Here is a 20,243-nt window from a genome sequence, read left to right on the forward strand (position 1 = left end):
ACCTTATGATTGCCCCATTCTAGGCATTTTTTCAAGGACTCCGCAGTTCTTCTCACAAGCCAGAATGAAAACCCGTGGTTGTTGCATGTTGCAGCAGTGGAAGGGTGGGAGCGAGGTCCAATTAAGCCACCACCAAGAGATTGAAACTTATGAATAGCCCCACAATCACTTCATAAGTTTAAGTCTTATTACAGATGTGCAGGACGGTAAGTAAAAATTAGGTAATACTGTGCCTTTAAATGTTTTTGAATAGCCTTTTTACTAGTTTTTCTTTTTTATACATGTAATAAAGATTCATTTTGAACACCTCTATAGTAGTTTGCTTCCATTATTTCAATTCCTTTATATTTTGTATGTGCAACCAACATTTCTGTTTCAGAAAAATGTGTATTCGCCAATAGTAATGGATCTAAACAGTTAAGGCGGGTTATCCACTACCCGATTAAACGATAATGACATCGTTACCGTTCAATCGCTTGTTGATCGGGCACAAATCAGGCAGTTTAATGTAAAAAATGACCAGCGAATGCGCGCTCCCGCTGGTCATTTTTGACATCTCCCATCACCCGAACATGCTGGTCAATCTGCCGATAACGACAGATTGGCCATGTTCGGGGAAGAGGGAGGGTGCCTACACTGAACAACTGACAATGTCCATATCAGACCATCAGCTGCTGCCTTCGTGTACAGTATCTATAGCTTGTCTGCATGCGATTTGCTACATCACAGTGTCAGCAGCTGTGACGAGGGGTGGGGGGCACACCAAATTGTAACTTGCCTCCAGGCTACTGGGATGAATTTACACCACTGCTTAGGAAGGTGTCATTGAAGCTATGATACACTGTGCACAGTATGAAGCCAACAGACCCAAGGGGATATGTGGATATTAGACATATACATGTGTACATCTTTGCTGGACTCTGCTAGCGCCGGTCACATCCGTAATACCCCAAAACTGTCCCACTAGCAATTATTGAGAAGTCAAAATTCAACTGCAAAATGTTCCAGAAGTCCTAAGTTATTGATCAAGGGACAGACAGATGTTACCTGTAGGTTCTCGCAGGTTTCTTGACTGTAGGTAATTCTCTGTATTTCTGTAGGTGAGACGAGATACATAGCTTGCCCATTGTTCGTGAAGCAGAATGTTCGGGCTATCCGCATGTTGGTTAGCGGCAAGTAATTTACATCCAACAGCGGCCTTAAACTTGGCAAACTTATGAAGAGAAAAAGAACAGAATTATATTTTTATCCTTACACCATGCAGACTCATGTATGAATCTTATTTGAGTGAAAAGGTTGATTGCTGTAACTTTGTTCTACTATTACCTTATTCTGGTTGTTTGGATTATATAAGGGGTTGATAGGTGTTAATTAGCAGAATAAATACATACTATGTTGTATCACGGGCTTGCTTTGTAATGCATACAAATTAAATGATTAGTTGGAAATCAACTTGTTATTGGCCATCCAGTGCATATTCCTGCCCTTGCAACTCATCCAGTGCATATTCCTGCCCTTGCCTGATTCAGCTTGGATCGCAGTTGCTAATATACACGCAATCGGCCGATTGTTGCGTACTGCTTATGCGTGTGCGAACCGGCCACTGCAATCACAGAGACCACACAGACCCATCGCAGAGTGATTGACAGGAAGTGCCGTTTGTGGGTAGTGACGGGGGTGGTGGTCGGCGAAACGCAGGAGTGCCTGTGCGTTTGAACGCCGTTGCATGGGCGTGCATAAATTATCCACTGTGATGCAATTCGCAGCCTGAGGCTTGATAGCGTGCGTGGAAGTTAGCAATTTCCCAGTAAGGTCTGACCTTGTGCAAGTGTATGAGGCTGCGATGGTACTTTATTGTACCAATGTTTTTGCAGTCTTGCTAATTATTACGGATGTGTGTAAGGTAAATTGGGTGTCCTTATGTGGTGCTGCGGCGGCATAGCGATCACAATGAATTAGCAAACTATCGCAGTTGCACTGCGTGCGTAATCGCTATTGTATTCACAGTTGTGATCAGTAGTGATTCAGGCCCTCAGTGCTCTATAAAGATCTCTGAATGAATGCATTCATGTATGTGTGATCACATTAATAATAAAAAAAAATATATATATATACATATATATATATATATAAATATATTCATTCTGCTGTAGTTATTATTTCAGTGCTTCTAGGAACACAACCGTCTTTTGTAAGTGTGTTCATTAGTGAAGTTTCCTATTAAACAAAATATAAAGTGGAAAAATTTCTGCAAAATACCCACTGGAAATAACTGGTCTTTGATTTTTCTGATGCAAATAATTTTACATTTGATTATTTGATTATTTAAATCCCTCCTAAACAGAAAGGCTAATTATGTGTTATGAGTTAGTAAACATAAACTCCTTGTAACATAGCTTTATCTCTGACTAGTTGGGGACGAGCCATGGGGCCTGATTCTGAGTCCCACGCACTACTGATGACACAGTGGAGCGATTTTTTCTTCTGCACATGCGTTTATGTTGCACTGCGCAAGCTTCCAGATAGTGTGATCACTTAGTCACAGTTGCGATGGACGCACATGAAGACGCACAGTCTCAGAAATGTTTTTAAATAAATGTTGTAGCCATTCCTGGGTGGTGACAGGAGGGTGCTTAATGCATGCATGCAGATGGTAAGTCTTTTGGGCGTGTTATGGGAGTGTTGTGGACTTGTCGCTGAAAAAGGCTGCATACACAGACGCTCACATAGGATGCTATACTTCATAGGCCTGGTGCAAATTTCTATGGTATTACCGATGTTGTGACTATAGAGGCATCAATTGGTATTTCAGCATCTACGAACACTGACAGTGGGCATAGCCATAGAGAGCAGTTGACGCGGCTGGGTATTATAGGAGGCATGGCCTAATCGTGCAGGCTCTGGCTACACCCCCTACAAAAGCCCTATGTAAAAATATTGAGGCACCGTGAAGCGGCAGAATGCACCACACAAGGTAGGTAGCCATCAGTGTGATCTCTCTCCCGGCACATCTGGTGCAGGCAGAGGAGACTGCTGCTGAGCTCACCGCAGCCCAGCACATAGCAGGGTGTGCTAGGGAGAAGGGGGTGGAGCGGCAGATCTGGGCTCTACGCCAGGCCCCTCCAACAAGCCCGGGTAATTAGTACTTGCTTGCCCCCCTCTCCCCTTCGTGCCCCTGGCAGTGGGCATCTTACTCCTTGAACATTCAGACACACACCATAAAGTTGGGTAAGCGTGTCCGGCTCAGAATCAGCCCTATAATAGGAAGTTTTCACCACTATAAGATTACATATCCTGTAAGCATCAAGTCATTGTTTGAAGAACAAGAGAATACTGCTGACCTTTATGACATTTGCCTTTTGCAATCACATAACATAAGGGAGAGCTCTGCCTTTCCAAATGTATTTACTCTAAATTCAGAATTGTATTATGGCAACAGAACCACTTGCCAGGATCCACTGCCTACAGGATATGTAATCCACTGCTCCTGCACAGTTTCCCCTGGGTACCAGAGGCAACAACTCAACTACTGTATGTAGCCTGAGCAAGGAAGTGAGTACACAAACACACCCTCATATATAAGGGGAAAATTAGAAGAGCTCGTAGTAGATAACAAATAAGAAGTCATACAGGTGACTGGTCTTTTTTTTTTTTTGCTTGTGACAATAATAGTAATCTCTATGTGAAACACAGTTTTATATAAATCTCTGTGTACAAAGAAAATGATACCTCATCTTTTGTTTATAATAGTTGTATATATATTGTTAGTATATCTGAAAAATGCTCTTACCTAAAAGTCATAATGTGTCCATTGGCACAGAAACATGCAAGGCAGGTACTATTACTCAATGCCACTATATCTCCACGGAGGACAAAAGAAGTCTCTGTAATGTTGTGTTTATAAATGCAGTTCTGGGAGGGCAGTGAGATCACCTTCGCCTGTTTTTCAGAACATATCACTGCATATTGGTTCTCACTGATTTCCTGAGATGAAGAGGGTGAGACTGAAACTGGTCTCCGCTTTTTCAATCGCTCCCTATCATCCTTATCTTCAGGAACGTTCGGTTCCCTCCAGGGTTCATATGCTGGTGGAATTAAAGCCCCTAGAGTGTCCAGAAATGCCATTCTTAATATTGCTCCCTTTAGCCTCAGGATTGTTCCTACGAAAAAAAAAAGAGACCATTAAACTCATTGTTATCATCAACATATACCTGCTGCTTCATTGTGCAACAATGTCAGGAATGTCTGTCACTCAGCAAGTAGCAGTATGAAACAGTAATAAGCCATAACTCTACTAATAGCCATTAAAGCACTAGGCAGATTTCTATCTTCACCCAATGCCCAAAAGCATTCCATAATCAGTAAATCCTGCCTATTTTCTGATAGTAGAAGAACATTGCCTGTAGGCTATACGGATGATCCATGTCATTGAGGAGTCCTATGGTAATATAAAACGATAAGATGCATGCTTTCAGACAGATGACAGAACTCTGAAGTGTCCTGAATTTAAAGCAGGAGGGTTATTACAGATGTTTCCTAATACCCCTAATCTCAATATGCCATGCAGCACGAGGACTGCGGCTCTAAGCGGTGAAGCACTGTTTCACGTAAATATGTGAAATTTGCTATGGGATGTGAAAACCCGCTTTTCAAGACTGCACTAATTTGATACGTGACACTTGTATATATGTGTGCGTCTGACTCTGTATACAAAGCACAACAGAATCTGGCATGAAGAAAAGCGGTCGCTGCATTGTAGCACATCGTATACAGATTCAGACTCAGGTCGCACACAGACATGTCGCATATCACATTAATCAGTGCAGTCTTGTGAAGTGGTCGGTCGCATCACATTTGGCTATAAAGATTCTAAGTGCAAACCAAGTCGCAGAGGACCTTGGTGTATAGTGTATGAGGACACATCTGTAGATTTTAAAATACAAAATAATTCCCAATACATACTGTACATCATGACATAAGTGCTCCTCATTAAAACAGATATTATTTTCAGCAGTGTGTTTGTATACACAGGCACACACACATTTGTGCATTGTAATTTTACAATCAATACAGAGGTACATATCCTGTCACGTTGTACATGCTTAAGCCACTTCCCATATTCTACAGACTATCCACACTACACCCAACCAAACCTTACAGAAAGGAAGCCACATATTCAACAAGAGTTTCCATAGATGAGCAATTTCTTTGAGACATATAGAAACCTATTCACTATACATAGTACTTACCACTTGGAGATACAATAACAGGCTGAAGAAGTCTCTGATCTCCTCCCGGTGGCAGGTTTAGAACAATAACTAACACAGTACCTAGCGTAGTTCCAACCCATAAGCATGGAGATGTAGATATGTCAGGTTTCCTGGTGAACGTCTCACAGAAATGGAGAGCAGATATTGCCTCCCGGGACTCCTTGTCTATGCTGGTCACACTGGAACTCCGGGACCGGCTGAAGGAGTTGTCTCTGACATCTACGATGATGGCAGACGTGTAAGATCATAATGACATGTTAGATCACGGTTTCATAAAAAGTGTTCAAAAAAACTTGGTGTCTTCAATGATATCAATGAGTCAATTGTGTTCGTCTTATAATACCATTTAATGCTTGTCTCAACTAGAACAGATATGGTGGGTTGTCATAATAATGCACTGATTCAGCTCCATTTGGAGGCTAAAACTCCCATTAATCTTGGTAAAACTTTGACTGCATGAATTTGGCCTTATCACCATGAGAGGATACTTGTATCCACAATCTATTGTGACTTGAGATCAACAACTACATTTCATATCATAAATATCTATAAACATCTTGGCACATGCCTAGACTACAGGTTTCATAGGCCGGTATGTATAAGTCAACACATTATCTTTTATTGAAAAAAAAACATAATAAAATAATTTACTATTGTTTCACAAATATAAAAAAAAAAAAACATCTTGGTATTGAAAACATAAAATATCCAAAACATCCACACTGCGGCACGGCGGTGTGTTATATCATGCTGCTGCTGGAACCACGCTGCCAGGGACAGACTCTGCTTCCAGTGATGTGCCTGATCACTGGAAGTGTGAGGCTCTCAGTTTAATATCATTTCTTCATATAAGTGAGTGTTTGTTACTCACTCCTCCCCAACCCTTTACTGCATCTGATTTTTTTTTAAATATTATGGAGATTCAATTGTAGTTAATATTTTGATCAAAACATTTAAGCAATATGTAAACTTAAATGTTTGATAAAAATATGAACAAAATCTCAATGTTTTATTTGTTAGATACTCAAAGATATTTATTTTCTATTTTTCTAACGCCGGTGTGTAACCAGTCGAATGGAATAATTTTTTACATATTCAATTGTTTAAGGGTTTTTTCCCATGAGACCCTCTACCTATCTACAATCTTTAGCTCCATACAATATCTTGTAGTGTGTGATTAGCATTACCTGAAAAGAACACTTCCTGTTCTGGGGGGAAGGAGCATACACTGTGTGGGCATCAAAAAATATGGCAGCTTGCCAGCGGTGCTGAACTATACTGTGAGAACAGCTTTCGCAGTGTACAATTCATATCCAATGACGTCTACCTAATTATGCTCATTGCAGCTAATATTAGATACACAAAGACCCAATAGCCTATCTACTAGACATGTGAACAATATTATGACATCTGTAAGTAAATAAGAATACAAAGTCAGCCTGCTTTGGAATAAAATCCCTGCAGAAAATTACTAAGTAGTGCTGGTAATACATAGACACAGTTGTTAAGCCTCAAAGCTCCTGAGGTGGATAGCATAGAATGGTCCTAGATCCGTGTCTCTGAAAATGAGCTTATCACCTATTCATATGATTGCGCAAATGAGCTCTTATCACGGAATCTACACAAAACCTCTAACATTTACAGCTCTTGTTTTGATAGATCTGATATATTGAAGTATGCAGAAACATAAACTACATAGCAAAATAATAGCACAATACTTGAACAGACAACTGCAGAGGTTAGCACAAATACCTTATTCTATTTCTTATTATATGTGCCTGTGTACAAATAAAGGATTTGCAGCTTTGTACACCACACATTACTGATCACTCTTCTATTAATTTCAGAGGAATTAAATCTTACCTAGTTCAGGTTTTAATTCTGTAGGTAGGCTTAACTTCCTTGACATCTTTGCTGAAAGATAAAAAAAAAAATCTTAAAAATCAGGTATCACCTATTTCTTATTTTGCCATGAAACAGATTTGGCCAGTGGTCATGCACGTGATTATTTTTATCGCTGGGAAGATTAAAAGGCTGAAAGCAGAAATTAGTAAGAATTAGTAAGAACGAAGATCTGCTTGATTGGAGCGTGTCTTAATTCAGCATATTGTATGAGTCTAAAGAAAAAATTATCAGAATATAACAACTTACAAACAATAAAGATTTTCTCAAGAATCTCTAATGATAACCACACATCAACAAATATATAATGAAACAAATATTTGTGGTGATCGGAATACAATTTATTAGTTCGCTGAATGTGATGATTCTTCAGTCCATGCTGTTGTACTACATTGTGTGATTAATTTACCACTTAACTAGCTGATAAGTTTTCCAAAAATGTTCCTAAAATTGTTGACTTTCTTAAAGATCAAATTATGTAAATAATAGCCTTTTAAACCCTATTTAATATTATATATATATCATGCAAAATCAAGTTTAAATAGTTATTATTTACATAATTTGAAATCACAAAAAAGACACTTTTGGAGACATTTTTTAAAAAAAATATATAGTTTTATAGTTTGAAAAAACAAACAAACTTTGCTTTAAAATTAACTTAAGTTATACACACAGATATTATATATATTTTTCTCAGTGGGACTTACCTGGCCAAAAAGGTTTATCCAGTACTGGATATGAGCTTGACTTACATCTTACCCTTTGGCAACTGTTGCTGCCCTCTTAAATAAGCCCCAATGTTTTATTTTGGGTAGTATATTAACTGTTATTAAGATGCAGATGGATTGAACTATGTCTAGGGATTATAAAGTTGTTCAGGCATAGTGATCTACAAGTGAAATGGGTATTATGATGTGGAACATCAATGCACAAATATAGTTTCACATATTGAAATATACTATGTGTTGTGTGTACACTGTTTACAGTTTATTGTAGTCTTTCCTGAAATCTATGAATGCCTTCACTCATTATACTATTTTAGAACTTTTGCAGTTAATTTAGTAAATATTTTAGTTGTAGGTGTCTGTCATGCTGTATGTGCAAATACAAAACTCAGGGGTCCATGCAATATTTTTTTTCTGTGTAAGTATTGATTTTCTTATTTAATAAAGGATGCCAAGATGCAAGAAAAGACAGGGACAAAGATTTGCACCTATTAACAACTAAAAGTACTGGGCATACATTGTATACCAGATCTGTGCTTCACATGCTTTTTTTTAATACTTTTAGGTAACATTTTTTCAGATTTATGGTTTTGTTTTTATTTTTGGCATGCATATATATTATATATCTTTTATAATTACAATACCCTGAATAATAATATTGCTGTACGGTAAGCTCTTGAGGTTGATGCTGTTTTGCGCTCACATTTCCCAATATTGTCTCTCCACAAAAAAGCATGTATCATTACAATGTATTTCCTGAACTATTTTAAATGGAATGAAAATCAGCAAGTTACCATATACATAATTAAAACTCTTCTGTCCATTCACATTTCCTTCCTTTTCAAGCTGCAGCAGCACTGAAACCTTTTGGCATTGGATGTTCATGTGTGAGTGCTTGTAAACTATGCCCGACATGTGAACACATAAGGCTCACCATTATTATCAGCCTGAGATACCTGTTTTTCTAATATAGAGCATCAAACCAATGGCATAAGCTAGGTAGGCTGTTGTAGTTGCAAAACATGGGTCTACTACAGGGGTTCTCAACACCATCCTAAAGTACCACCAACAGGTCATGTTTTCTGGATTGCGATAATTACTGACCCAGTAAAATAGATTAACTCACCTTTGTAGGATTAAATAAATCCTGAAAACAAAACCTGTTGGTAGTACTGAGGGGATTGGTACGAGTGTTCAACATTCACATTGTCTGCAATGTAATGGCGATCAGAGCATACAGACATGGTCCTCACATTAGTTTAAGCATTGTAACCAGGTCGCACTACAACTTTAAACATGATGGTAAAGTTTCATGTTAGAAGTTATGGTGCCGACTCAGTTACACTAGATTAATATTAGTACCGTTCCGGTATACTCTGATTGACATTACACTGTGAATGTCATATTCATAACTACCTCCCAGACCTCCAAGGTGTCGTATACCAAGAAAAAACTGACCATGATGATGGATAGTTCTAGGTAGATCATAATGGTGGGAAAGTGTATGATTAATATAATGTATGAACAGTTTGCTACATGTCTACTGTTCACTGTCAATTATAGGTCATGGTTACTTTTCTATAGCGTTATGCTACCACATATGGGCAGAAGTACTAGGAAATTGATCTATAAATTATCATCAGACTTGTAGCCCCCTAATGAAAGAGAACGCATGTGGCTAGCTTTAAATAAAAAAGAGAGACTTTAAGGAAATATACATTCAGGCTTTGACTGGTCAGTATAGATACTAGGACATCTGTTAGTTAATGGGTCCCAAAATCCTAAGTGGGTTGTATCAGCATATTTAATACAAAGAAAGTAAGGGACAAATGACAGCTCTAACCTATTAACCAAATGTGTCTTTATTTGGACTAGTCATATTATGTTAAATAAGTTATTTCCAAATTAACGGCATTTGCTGGTGATGCCTACATACCCCTGTCCAATGATGTGTACAAAGTCATGGACTACAAAAAGCACCTGAATGGAAAAAGAAGACAGCAAGATTTATTTAAGGACTGCTAAGATAATGATATTTGTTTTAAATAATGACATTAAGTGTATTTGTGTTGCTGGCTATTAGATTTGTCTATAAACTGACATGATCATTCTATTAACATCATTAGAGCTGAAGAATTCCTGCATTGTACAATACATCTAGTTCCATCCTTACATAATATCCTACGTTCCACTCTAGGATCTGTCTCTTTCTACAGGAGGCAGATTCTGAGAGTTGGTTATTTCCCTATACAGCCTATGTATTATACTTATTTCATCAGCAAGAAATATTAACTTAAGATGCATACACACGGTCAGACGGGGGGACGATCAGATAACGATCGTTATCTGATCGTCCTGCATGTGTTGGATGATCGTTATCGAGCATCCAACACATGCATTAACCCCAAAAAGACTATAACGACCTGCGATTAATGATCACAGGTCCCTATAGTAAACAGGCTAACCTGGTCGATATCGACCAGGTTGGCCTGCATGCACGTACTACGGACGATGGTCGATAATGACCATTCGTGCCCACGCATCGACCATCGTTTGGTTGTTTGCAGGGGGCAGAAACTGTCAGATTTTAATGATAACGATAGGATCGTTATCTTAAAATCTGACAGGTTATCTGACCGTGTGTACGCTGCATTAGGGAGTGAGAACAAATCATCTTATCTGAGCTGAAGATGATTGCGTTGAATAAGTAACACTGTGTTCTGCTTTGTGACATAACTTCATTTATGTAAATTTGTCTTGCAGCTACTAACAATAATTTCTCCTTTTGAAGCCCTGCAGAATCCAATGTACTGTATATGTTCTTACTTTCAGGCGGAGTGCTCAATTTCTCTAGAAAGTATTTTTTTAAATGTCATAATTAGTTTATTATATTTTCCGAAAAAAGAAAATAAACTGTATTATTTTATTACTTTTCTATTAAATTATATTATTAACACCACAAGATATAACTTATAAAACAAGAATGTTACCAGTGAAAAAGTTAGAACAAGATTAAAAAAAAAGTTTTCAAAATAGCTCTAAGTAAGGAAGGGGCAAATAAATCCAATGTGCACTTGGATAAAATCATTTTATTCAATCCTAAACTGTGCATATATCAAATAGGAGTGTTCTGCCCCTGTAGACATCACCCGTGATCTTATTATGTGAATAGTAGCCAGCTCTCAAAACTGGAGTACATGAAATGTTATGTACAGAGTGGCAGCTACTGTGGCAGCAGTAGCTGCACAGACATTCCAGATGGTGAGAGGAAGACCACGGTGTCACATACCTGGCGGAGATCTGTGAGGGAGCAGTACTGGAGCAAGAAGGTGACCCGCTGGCATGTTTGACGCCGTTATAAGGATTGTGACTGCTTTAAGCCATATTAAAAGCCATTTCGTTGACTTCCGGTTTCGGTGCCGATGGGTGCTGATGCTGGCTGATTCAGCTCCGCTGTGAGCCCTGCTATTCGGAGCTACAGTGCCGCTTACAAGCAGCTGAGAGCCGCATCCTGGGCACCTAACCGGAGGGGAAGACACCCTGATTCATATGGAGAGATATTTCTCCACTTCAATGCCGGCAAACAAACAGCGCCAGCACGCAGACAGGAGGAAGACAGAATCCAACATGGCCGCTGCGCCTGATACACAGGTAGGAGACACACTGGATCATGTTTCTCCTACCAATTCCCAGCCAATACATATCTCCCCCGCACCTATCTCTGAGGGTCCACTCACATATAGTGATATGGTAAAAGCAATTCAAGACACAATAGGCCCCATAATGGAAGCACACACTGACAAGCTGACTCAAGCTGTTCAGGGTATTAAGTATTAAGACTCAAATGAAGCAGCTTTCTGACAGAATAGCTACTACTGAGCAGAGATTAGGAGAAGTAATTTATGATGTGGCCGAACTCAAAACCAATTCGACCATTTTGCAAAAGTCCCATTATCAGCTCATTAATATAATGGATGATCTTGAGAACCGGTCCAGAAGGAACAATCTGCATATTATAGGCCTTCCAGAATCAATTCAAGGGCCGGCTCTCATTCACTTTATACAGTCTCTCTGCCGCAGCTACTAAATATACAGGATATTAGTCCTGATATTATTATTGAACGAGCTCACAGACTGGGTCCAATACGCACATCTCCTGACAGCAAGCCGCGAGCAGTAATATTCCGCTGCTTAAATTATTTACACAAGGAATCCATTTGGTCAGCCTCTAGACGCCAGCGTGACCTGACGTGGAATGGTTCCCGGATACATATATTCCAAGATTACTCTGCCGAAGTCACACGTGCTCGAAAAGAGTTTTCTCCTCTATGTTCAAGACTCTTTAAGGCCAACCGTCTAAGACTTTTTGATGGTGACTCATTAAAAGATTTTTCAAATGTAGCAGATGCAGAGGATTACTTGGCTGAAGTAGAGGCGCCTGCTTTTTCTGCCGCTGGTGCTGCGCCTTGAGTCCTGATAACGTTTGATTTGAATGTTTTTTCTTTCTTCTTGAACAATTAAGAGACTCATGTTCCAGTTATGAAAAATACTGCTAAGTGTTAGATATTTTGATTTGGGCATCAGATACTATTCTACCGACTTAAAGTATATATCTTATATTCAATGCCTATTTTCTCCATTAAGTACGGTTCTCTCATGTTTGTGATAGGGTGTTAATTCCTCCTCTGGTTATATTTAAGCTAATTAACTGTTTATATGTAAACAAGTGCCTTTGATTGCGGTGTGCTCAGTCACATCTTTCTTTTTTTTTTAATATATGCTCCTCACTAAATGTTATGCGTTAAATTTAGTATTACTCATTTAGGCGGGGTCTCACTGGGAGTGTCCGCCCTCTTTGTGTTACCCTATAGGGACTTTAAACTATACCGGATGTCCTTATCTGCACTATGCAATATATGCATGGCTATTTTATGGCCTATGGGCCTATTCAGAGCCGAACGCTCTGACCAGAGCGCTCGCCCTGAATCAGTGCCCTCCTCCATGAAAATGGAGCGGCCTCCTGGCCGCTTGCATAGCTGTGGGTGACCACCCACAGCATATGCGAGCGTCCATGATGATGGTCGCGATGGTCTTGACCATCGCGCTTGCGACAGAAACCCTGCGGTAGGGTCTCCCTGCCGCAAGCCCTGGAGTGATTTTGGCTCTATCAGAGCCAAAATCACTCCCACTGACATCACTAGTGATGTCAGTGGGGCCGGCTTCAGACGGTAGGCGTTCCCATGGGAACGCCTCCATCTGGCAGGCACGCCCCCGGCACGACCACCAAAGGGGGCGTCCTGTCAATCACCATCGACAGCACGCCCCCTTTGGTGCGAGACCCGGAGCGATGGAGAGCCAGTCGCTCGCCGGGTCTCGCGCATGCGCGCGATGGAGCTCCCTCCGTCGTGCACATGCGCAGTGGGGGAACATCGACCCGCTTGCGAGCGTCCTGCGCTCACGAGCGGGTCTGAACGATCCCCTATGCTTCTTCTTGTTTGTACTCTTTCTTTCTTTTCACTTTCTACCATTCTTCTCCTCGTTTCCCAATGTTTCATGTCTTGTCTCCCCCTTATTGGTATATCCTTCACCTTTTGGATAGCTCTGATAATGACTGTTAGATGCTTACATCCGTATTTTTTGCTATCTATTTTAGTGATATGTTATTCATTCATTTATATTTTATTCATGTGATATGGCTACTTTGACTATCGGAACTCTAAATGTAGGAGGCATCAATTCTCCGGCCAAACGGAAAAAAATACTGATTTATTTGTCTAAGTTTCATTTAGATGTAGCGTTTCTTCAGGAGACGCATCTGTTGCCTCCAGAGATCCTTAAATTGAATATACTCAAGTGGTCTGTTTTAGTCTCTGCACCATATTCATCGAAAGCTAGAGGGGTTGTTATTCTAGTTAAAAAATCTCTCTCCACTACGGTTCATTCCACGGAGACAGATCCAGAGGGACGCTATATTATAGCTGATGTTACTGTAAATTCATCTCGTTATATATTATGCAATATCTATGCCCCTAACAACTACTCTAAAGATTTCTTCTTAAAAATTACAAGTCATTTATATGAATATAATAATTATTCTATTATTTATGGTGGAGATTTCAACATAGTTGCTGCTTTGCAGCTTGATAGATCCTCATGTCCGGGACCACAAATTTCAGCTCCGAGAGTTGGAATCCCACATATTTCCCGCCAGCTACACCTGGTTGATGTATGGCGGGCGTGCCATCCCATAGAGCATGATTATACCTGTTTATCCGCGGCTCATGGCACGCTTTACCATATTGATTATTTGCTACTGTCTGAGATATTGTTTCCTTGAGTACTGGAATCTAATATTGAACCTAAATGTCTTTCAGACCATTTTTTATGTTGGTTTAAAATGTCATCTTCTATGGATAAAGGCCCATTTATACAGTGGCGTTTTCCTTCACATATATCCCACTCTTTAAAGTTTCGTACTATGGCCCTCATTCAGAGCCGCACGTTAACAACAGTACGCTCGTTGCGTTCCGATGTTGACTAACCGCGCATGCGTCGGTGTTACACCGCGCATGCGCGTACGGCAGATTGCGAGCTTTTTTTCTCTCGTTCCTAAAATAGCGTACAGGAAGTGACATGTCAAATGTGATTGACAGAACAGGGCGTTTTTGGGTGTTGACGGGGGTGGAGATGAAAAAACGCAGGCGTGGCGAAGCGTTTTTGGGGCGTACATACATTAGCAGATGCGAACGTCAAATGTGTTCGGACCGTCTCATACGTCACTGAAACATCCGCTTTCCCTTCAAAATGCTCGCACAGCTTAGGGTCAGGATTACTCGACCACATTGGCGATGGCCTTCTCCTCCGTCCCGGGACTCCACGATGGTGCAGCGATTAATCGCGGCTGGTCAGTAAAGTAATTAGTGTTGGATTGAAATCCGGCTTGGTATGTGTTTGGAAAGCAGTTTTTTGGGATAGCACAAAAGCGTACGCAGGTGGAAATCAGAGCTGCTAATGTCATGATTACATAATCAATTAGCGTACATTTTTGGGCTTTTATTTTGGCCACAATTTGGTGGTTATGGCCTATTGTAAAAATAATGTCATCATCTTTTAATTAGCTCCCCTTTTTTTTGGTTTACTGTGGAATTTGCATCGCTATGTGTTTTTTTAAACGTTCCTTAAAGAGGCCTTTTTTTTAACAAAAGAGGGTCAGTTTTTGCGTTTAAGGCCAGGATTAAATGTAACCCATTTGTACAATAATGTCACAATACAATGTCTGTTTTTTTTGTAAAATTTATTGTTTACACACAAACAAATTTGCATAATATTGTATTGCCTTTTTTTGTGGCCAAGATATTTGATTTTAAAACAAAAAAAACATAACTACTAACATAATCGTAAATACAAAATTTAAAAACATTTCACAAGAAAGGAGAGGGCAGTTTTGACCAGAAAGGAATATGAGCCAAGCACAGAAGGAAAGTGGGAAAAGTCGCCATTGCTGTCACCGTTTTCTCGGCCGTTTGGATGGGTGAGGGTGGGCGCCAGACCGGGTCCGGGATGCCATCGGGCTGGCCTGTCCAGAGGCAGATGTTGTGGCCTCTGGACTAGGCACAGGGCTAGGCACATTTGGAGGATTGCCTGATGTTGTGCCAGAGGTGGAGGATCTGGATGTTCCGGCAGGAAGGGAGGTCGGCTCCACCATGTGCTGGCGAACGAGCTGCTCCAGGGCATCGGCGATGCGGATGTTGGCCCTGGTATTTTCCGCCAGGGCCTGAGCAATGGTCACGTTGGCCGCAGCATTTTGCTCCAGGGCCTCAGCCACCCGTAGCAGACTGGCGTCCATCCTCTGCAGAATCTCCGTATGGCAATCCGATTTAAAATTGAGTTCTGTGAGGAGGCCCACTGCCTGCGAGGGGGCACGCCCTGGACTGGCTTCTGCAGGGTCCTCAGCCGGATGTACTGGTTCCTCCCCTGCAGAGTCAGCAGAAATTCTGCGGCCAAGGCTCCCCTCTGGAGCAGACTCATCCGCCTCTGTCTCTGTTAGGAAATTGGAGAAAAGACTCACATTAGAATCTACATATTGGCACAATAGCATTTCTGAGATGTTGACATCACAAGACTTACCTTGGCCAACATGAGGAGCCGCAAAGTCTGGCATGTCCGTATCCATGTTGGACACGCCAAACACCTCCACAGCCTGCACACACCCCTGTGCCATCTCTTCTAAGTCTGTCAACTCCAATGACACAGGGGTGGGACCCCCACCTGTCTCCCTTGCATGCCTAGCCCTGTCGGCAAGTTTTTGCTTTAGACGATATTTGAAGTCTGCCCATCTGTGGAATGAATTTGGAACCATTATCCTTTTTTTAACAATGGGGTTTGTTTATAGGATGGGAAAGTGTTTACTTACTGCCGTTTGACATCCCGGGCTAGACGGACATAATCACCCACCCTATTGACAGCAACGGCGACCTCCTCCCACATTCTCCACTTCTGGCTTTGGCTCATATTCCTGGCTGCCTGGGGCAGGATGTCAACGCACTTCTGGATCAAAACCTCCATCTCCTTGCTTGTGAAATGTGGCTGCCTTTTTTTTTTTGCAGCTTTGGCGGGTTGACTGGGGCCAGCAGTCTCTTCCATGTCATCCTCCTCACCTATTTGGGTAAATATGCAGATTTAGCCACTTCACAACTTGCACAATATTATGTTTTAAAATACTCATTGACACAAAATGCATGAAGGACTTACCGCCGCAATTTTGACCATTGTTTCCCTGGTTTGAAGCCATGTCTCTGCTTCCAGCATGAAATCATCCAGAAATTCTATGTGATTTCGTGACGTATTTATACATGCGTCGTTAGTTTGCGGCTGCATCATTGATTGTGCGTCCCTATGATTCATCCTTAATTTGTGCGGGAAAATAAACACTATTTATGGCTTGGTGTGTGTGGATTCGAGGTGGGGTTGTTGGAGTGTTGTCGGTGAAGTGGTTTGGATTTGGTTGGTTGGTTGCGTTTGGAGGATTTTGGAGAGTTGTTTTTTTGTTTGTTTTTGCTACATTTCTTTGGTTTTTCCGTTCGCATTTTTTTCATTTTTTCAACATCCTTTCCTGATTTTGTAAGTTTTGTGCATTCAAATTTGTGGCCAATTGTTGTATTCTTCTGTTTTGTGGTTAGTTAATTTGTTTAACACTCATTTCATATTTTTTAGTTTTTTTTTGTTTTCGGACCCAAAGAAGTTTTTTGAGGACATCTTATATATTCGAGTTGGGTAAGTCCATTTTTGGTCTTGCATTTGCGAATGAATTACCGCATTTTTGACTGTTGGTGTAGTGACTTGCATTTGCGAATAATTTACCGCATTTTGGACTGTTGGTGTAGTGACTTGCATTTGCGAATAATTTACCGCATTTTTGACTGTTGGTGTAGTGACTTGCATTTGCGAATAATTTACCGCATTTTGGACTGTTGGTGTAGTGACTTGCATTTGCGAATAATTTACCGCATTTTGGACTGTTGGTGTAGTGACTTGCATTTGCGAATAATTTACCGCATTTTGGACGGCTTATTCATCATATAATCCAGTTTTGCTTTTCCCTTTTCCATTTTTTGGGTCCATTTGAACCCTATTTGACGTACGGTGTGCAATGTAGTTTTCATCGATGGCCAAATGTGTTTTTCCGTTATTTTCTGTGTTGGCTTGCAACAATTTTTTACCTTAAAAAAAACCCTTTAAATTTTTGACGTCTCATTGTTGCCTTTTTTACAGTTTATACATATCATGACAATACCCCGGCATGTAAGCAGCTATGGATGGTATCAGAAAGCTAAGTTGTTTTTTCTTACTTTTGGGGTGGTTCAAAAGCCTTACATTGTAAACTTTGAATTTCAGATAGATCTGGGGCGAATTGCTCTGGCCCTGCTCCCGGAATACGACCAACCTCAAACTCGTCCCAGGCGTAGGCATCGTAGGCATGCAAGGCCCCAGATATTTCGAACACGTGTCACCCTTTTTGGAATGCCCGATGATGAGGTTTTAAGACGCTACCGTCTACCTCCCAAAATCATCATAGACACTCTCTCATTAATAGAAAGTGATCTTGAGCGGCAAATTGACAGTCCAACAGCAATACCACCACTGACGCAATTTATGGCGGTGTTACATTTCTGTGCCTCAGGATCGTTTCAAACAACGGTCGGAATAGTGGCGGGCATCTCCCAATCCTCCTTTTCCCGGATCCTGAGGGCAGTGATGGAGGCACTTTTCAAGCACCTCCATCATTTTATTAAAATGCCTTTGGATATGGGTGCCCTTAGTGTGGCCAAGGCCAATTTTTACCAAATAGCTGGCTTCCCACACATCATAGGGGTTGTGGATGGTACTCACATACCACTTCAGCCTCCAGCACGGCTGGAGGCCATATTTAGAAACAGGAAACACTATCACTCCCTGAATGTAATGGTGGTATGTGATGCCTCCCTCCAGATCCTGTCCCTGAATGCTAAATTACCCGGAAGTGCTCATGACTCCTTCGTCATCCGGCAATCAGGGATATGGCAGAAATTAACCAACCTACAAGCTGGTGATGCGTGGCTTCTGGGTAAGTGGAGACCTTTAGTACATAACAATGTTAAGCTTGATACACAGTGTTCCTGATGTGGTCTATTTTTGTTCACAGGAGACAGTGGATACCCTTGCATGTCCTGGCTGCTCACTCCTTATTTGGCTCCCACACCAGGGCCACAAAGTGCGTATAATTCCGCACTTACAGCCACCAGGCAAGTGGTGGAGCGCTGTATCGGCCTTTTAAAAGGCCGATTCAGATGCCTCCACCGCTCTGGTGGCGAGCTCATGTATGTGCCGGATATGGTGTCTAAAATTGTGGTCCTGTGTGGGATATTTCACAACATTGCCATAAGGAGTGGTGTCCCAATGCAGCCAGAGGATGCCTTACCTGAGGATGGCCCCCCCGAGGTTGGTCGAAGGTCAGTATGTGGGGGGGCCATACGCGATGATGTGGTGGCCAGATTTTTTAGGTAAGTTTGTTCAAAACTCCAGTGTTTATACCTAATGTGTTTTTTTTTTTTGGCAAACATCTAATTTATTTTTATTTTTCTCACCATCTTCTGTTTGTTCACATAATCTTTGGCACTCCAACGCTCACTACTTCCTGCTACCCTTACCAAACCTGGATCTGGTCCTTTTGGGCATATATTCTGGAACCCATATCGCAACGCCATGTTTGTGGAATCATGTTGGCATGGTCCTTCGTCAACCAGTTCTTGATTTTGTGTTTTTATTTATTTTTTTCTTGGTATGTGTTGTATTTGAATTTATCACTGTGTATTTTTTTTGGGAGTGACCACTTTGTTTTCTCTGTTATGTGGTGAATAAATGTTTGAAGAGTGAAATGGTCTTCCTTTTTTGGGACGTTAACAGCAAGTGTAACCAGGTTAACACAAGTTACATTTGACTAAGGGGTAAACCAGTACTGACGCCAGATGAGCAAAACTGAAATATGTTTTCAGCTTTCCAATCCACACCAAAAGGAAGCCTGGCCCAACCTTGGGATTTGTAAGATTGGCCTAAGCAGCTTGCGCACCAAGTAGGAACCTGGAAAATGTAGAAATCTGAAATTGACACTAAACCCAAAAAGGGAAATTACATTGTTACTGTTATGTGTTTCTGGTGTCTGTTTGACATACAAAGACAAAACACAATCTAACTTTTACAAAAGGGAAATCCTTGCAGGAACTTATGTCAGGCTAAACTATCTTGGTTTTGGTTTTTAAAAATGAGCCACAACGTATATTTGTCTTTAAAATTTTATTGGGAAAATACAACCAAAAAAAAAAAACTAATGCCGAAGGAGGCCAGACAGCCGGTCGAGGGCCACCAGAAGGCCGATTACATGGTGGCGCATCTGCCCCACAACATCCGCCACCTCTTGCCGACGCCTCTGTTCCTCTGTGGGTGAGAAAAGTGTGTGGGTTAATACAACAATAGGGACTCCACAGAAAAACATTAATTAAAAAACAAATCACTCCTAAACCCAAAAACATAAATAAAAAGGGTGGGCTGGCAAAAATACAAGGCCTAGGTACAAATTCCCACAGGTATGATATGTGTATGCTTAAATCACCAGGAAGAGGTAAAGGCAAACCTTCACAATCAACAAAAGTCAAGCCACAAAAACACGAAGAAAGGCACGACACATGATTACATATAAACAGTTTGTGCTTTAAAAAAAAATAATACAAAACATACCGGGAAAAAAATCGTGAGCTCCGGCAAAACCTCCATGATCCTCCTCGGAGGATCCGTCATTCCCCAAAGAATGGGG

At 40.9% G+C, this 20,243-nt stretch overlaps 1 protein-coding gene across 2 annotated transcripts in view; it reads right to left on the reverse strand.

The window, feature by feature from the left end:
* Positions 1–20,243, reverse strand: part of STXBP5 (syntaxin binding protein 5) — a 468,219-nt gene that overhangs the window by 19,880 nt on the left and 428,096 nt on the right. For both annotated transcript variants that reach the window (XM_088474382.1, XM_088474383.1), the window contains 4 exons: positions 7,134–7,184; positions 5,250–5,489; positions 3,791–4,160; positions 1,048–1,213 (listed from right to left, as the gene is read on the reverse strand). In XM_088474382.1, coding sequence (XP_088330508.1) covers positions 1,048–1,213; positions 3,791–4,160; positions 5,250–5,489; positions 7,134–7,184 — 827 coding nt within the window. The remainder of the gene's footprint in view (positions 1–1,047; positions 1,214–3,790; positions 4,161–5,249; positions 5,490–7,133; positions 7,185–20,243) is intronic.

The sequence above is a fragment of the Taudactylus pleione genome, unplaced genomic scaffold, assembly GCF_031769625.1.
Source record: "Taudactylus pleione unplaced genomic scaffold, aTauple2 ptg000154l, whole genome shotgun sequence".
Lineage (NCBI taxonomy): Eukaryota > Metazoa > Chordata > Amphibia > Anura > Myobatrachidae > Taudactylus > Taudactylus pleione.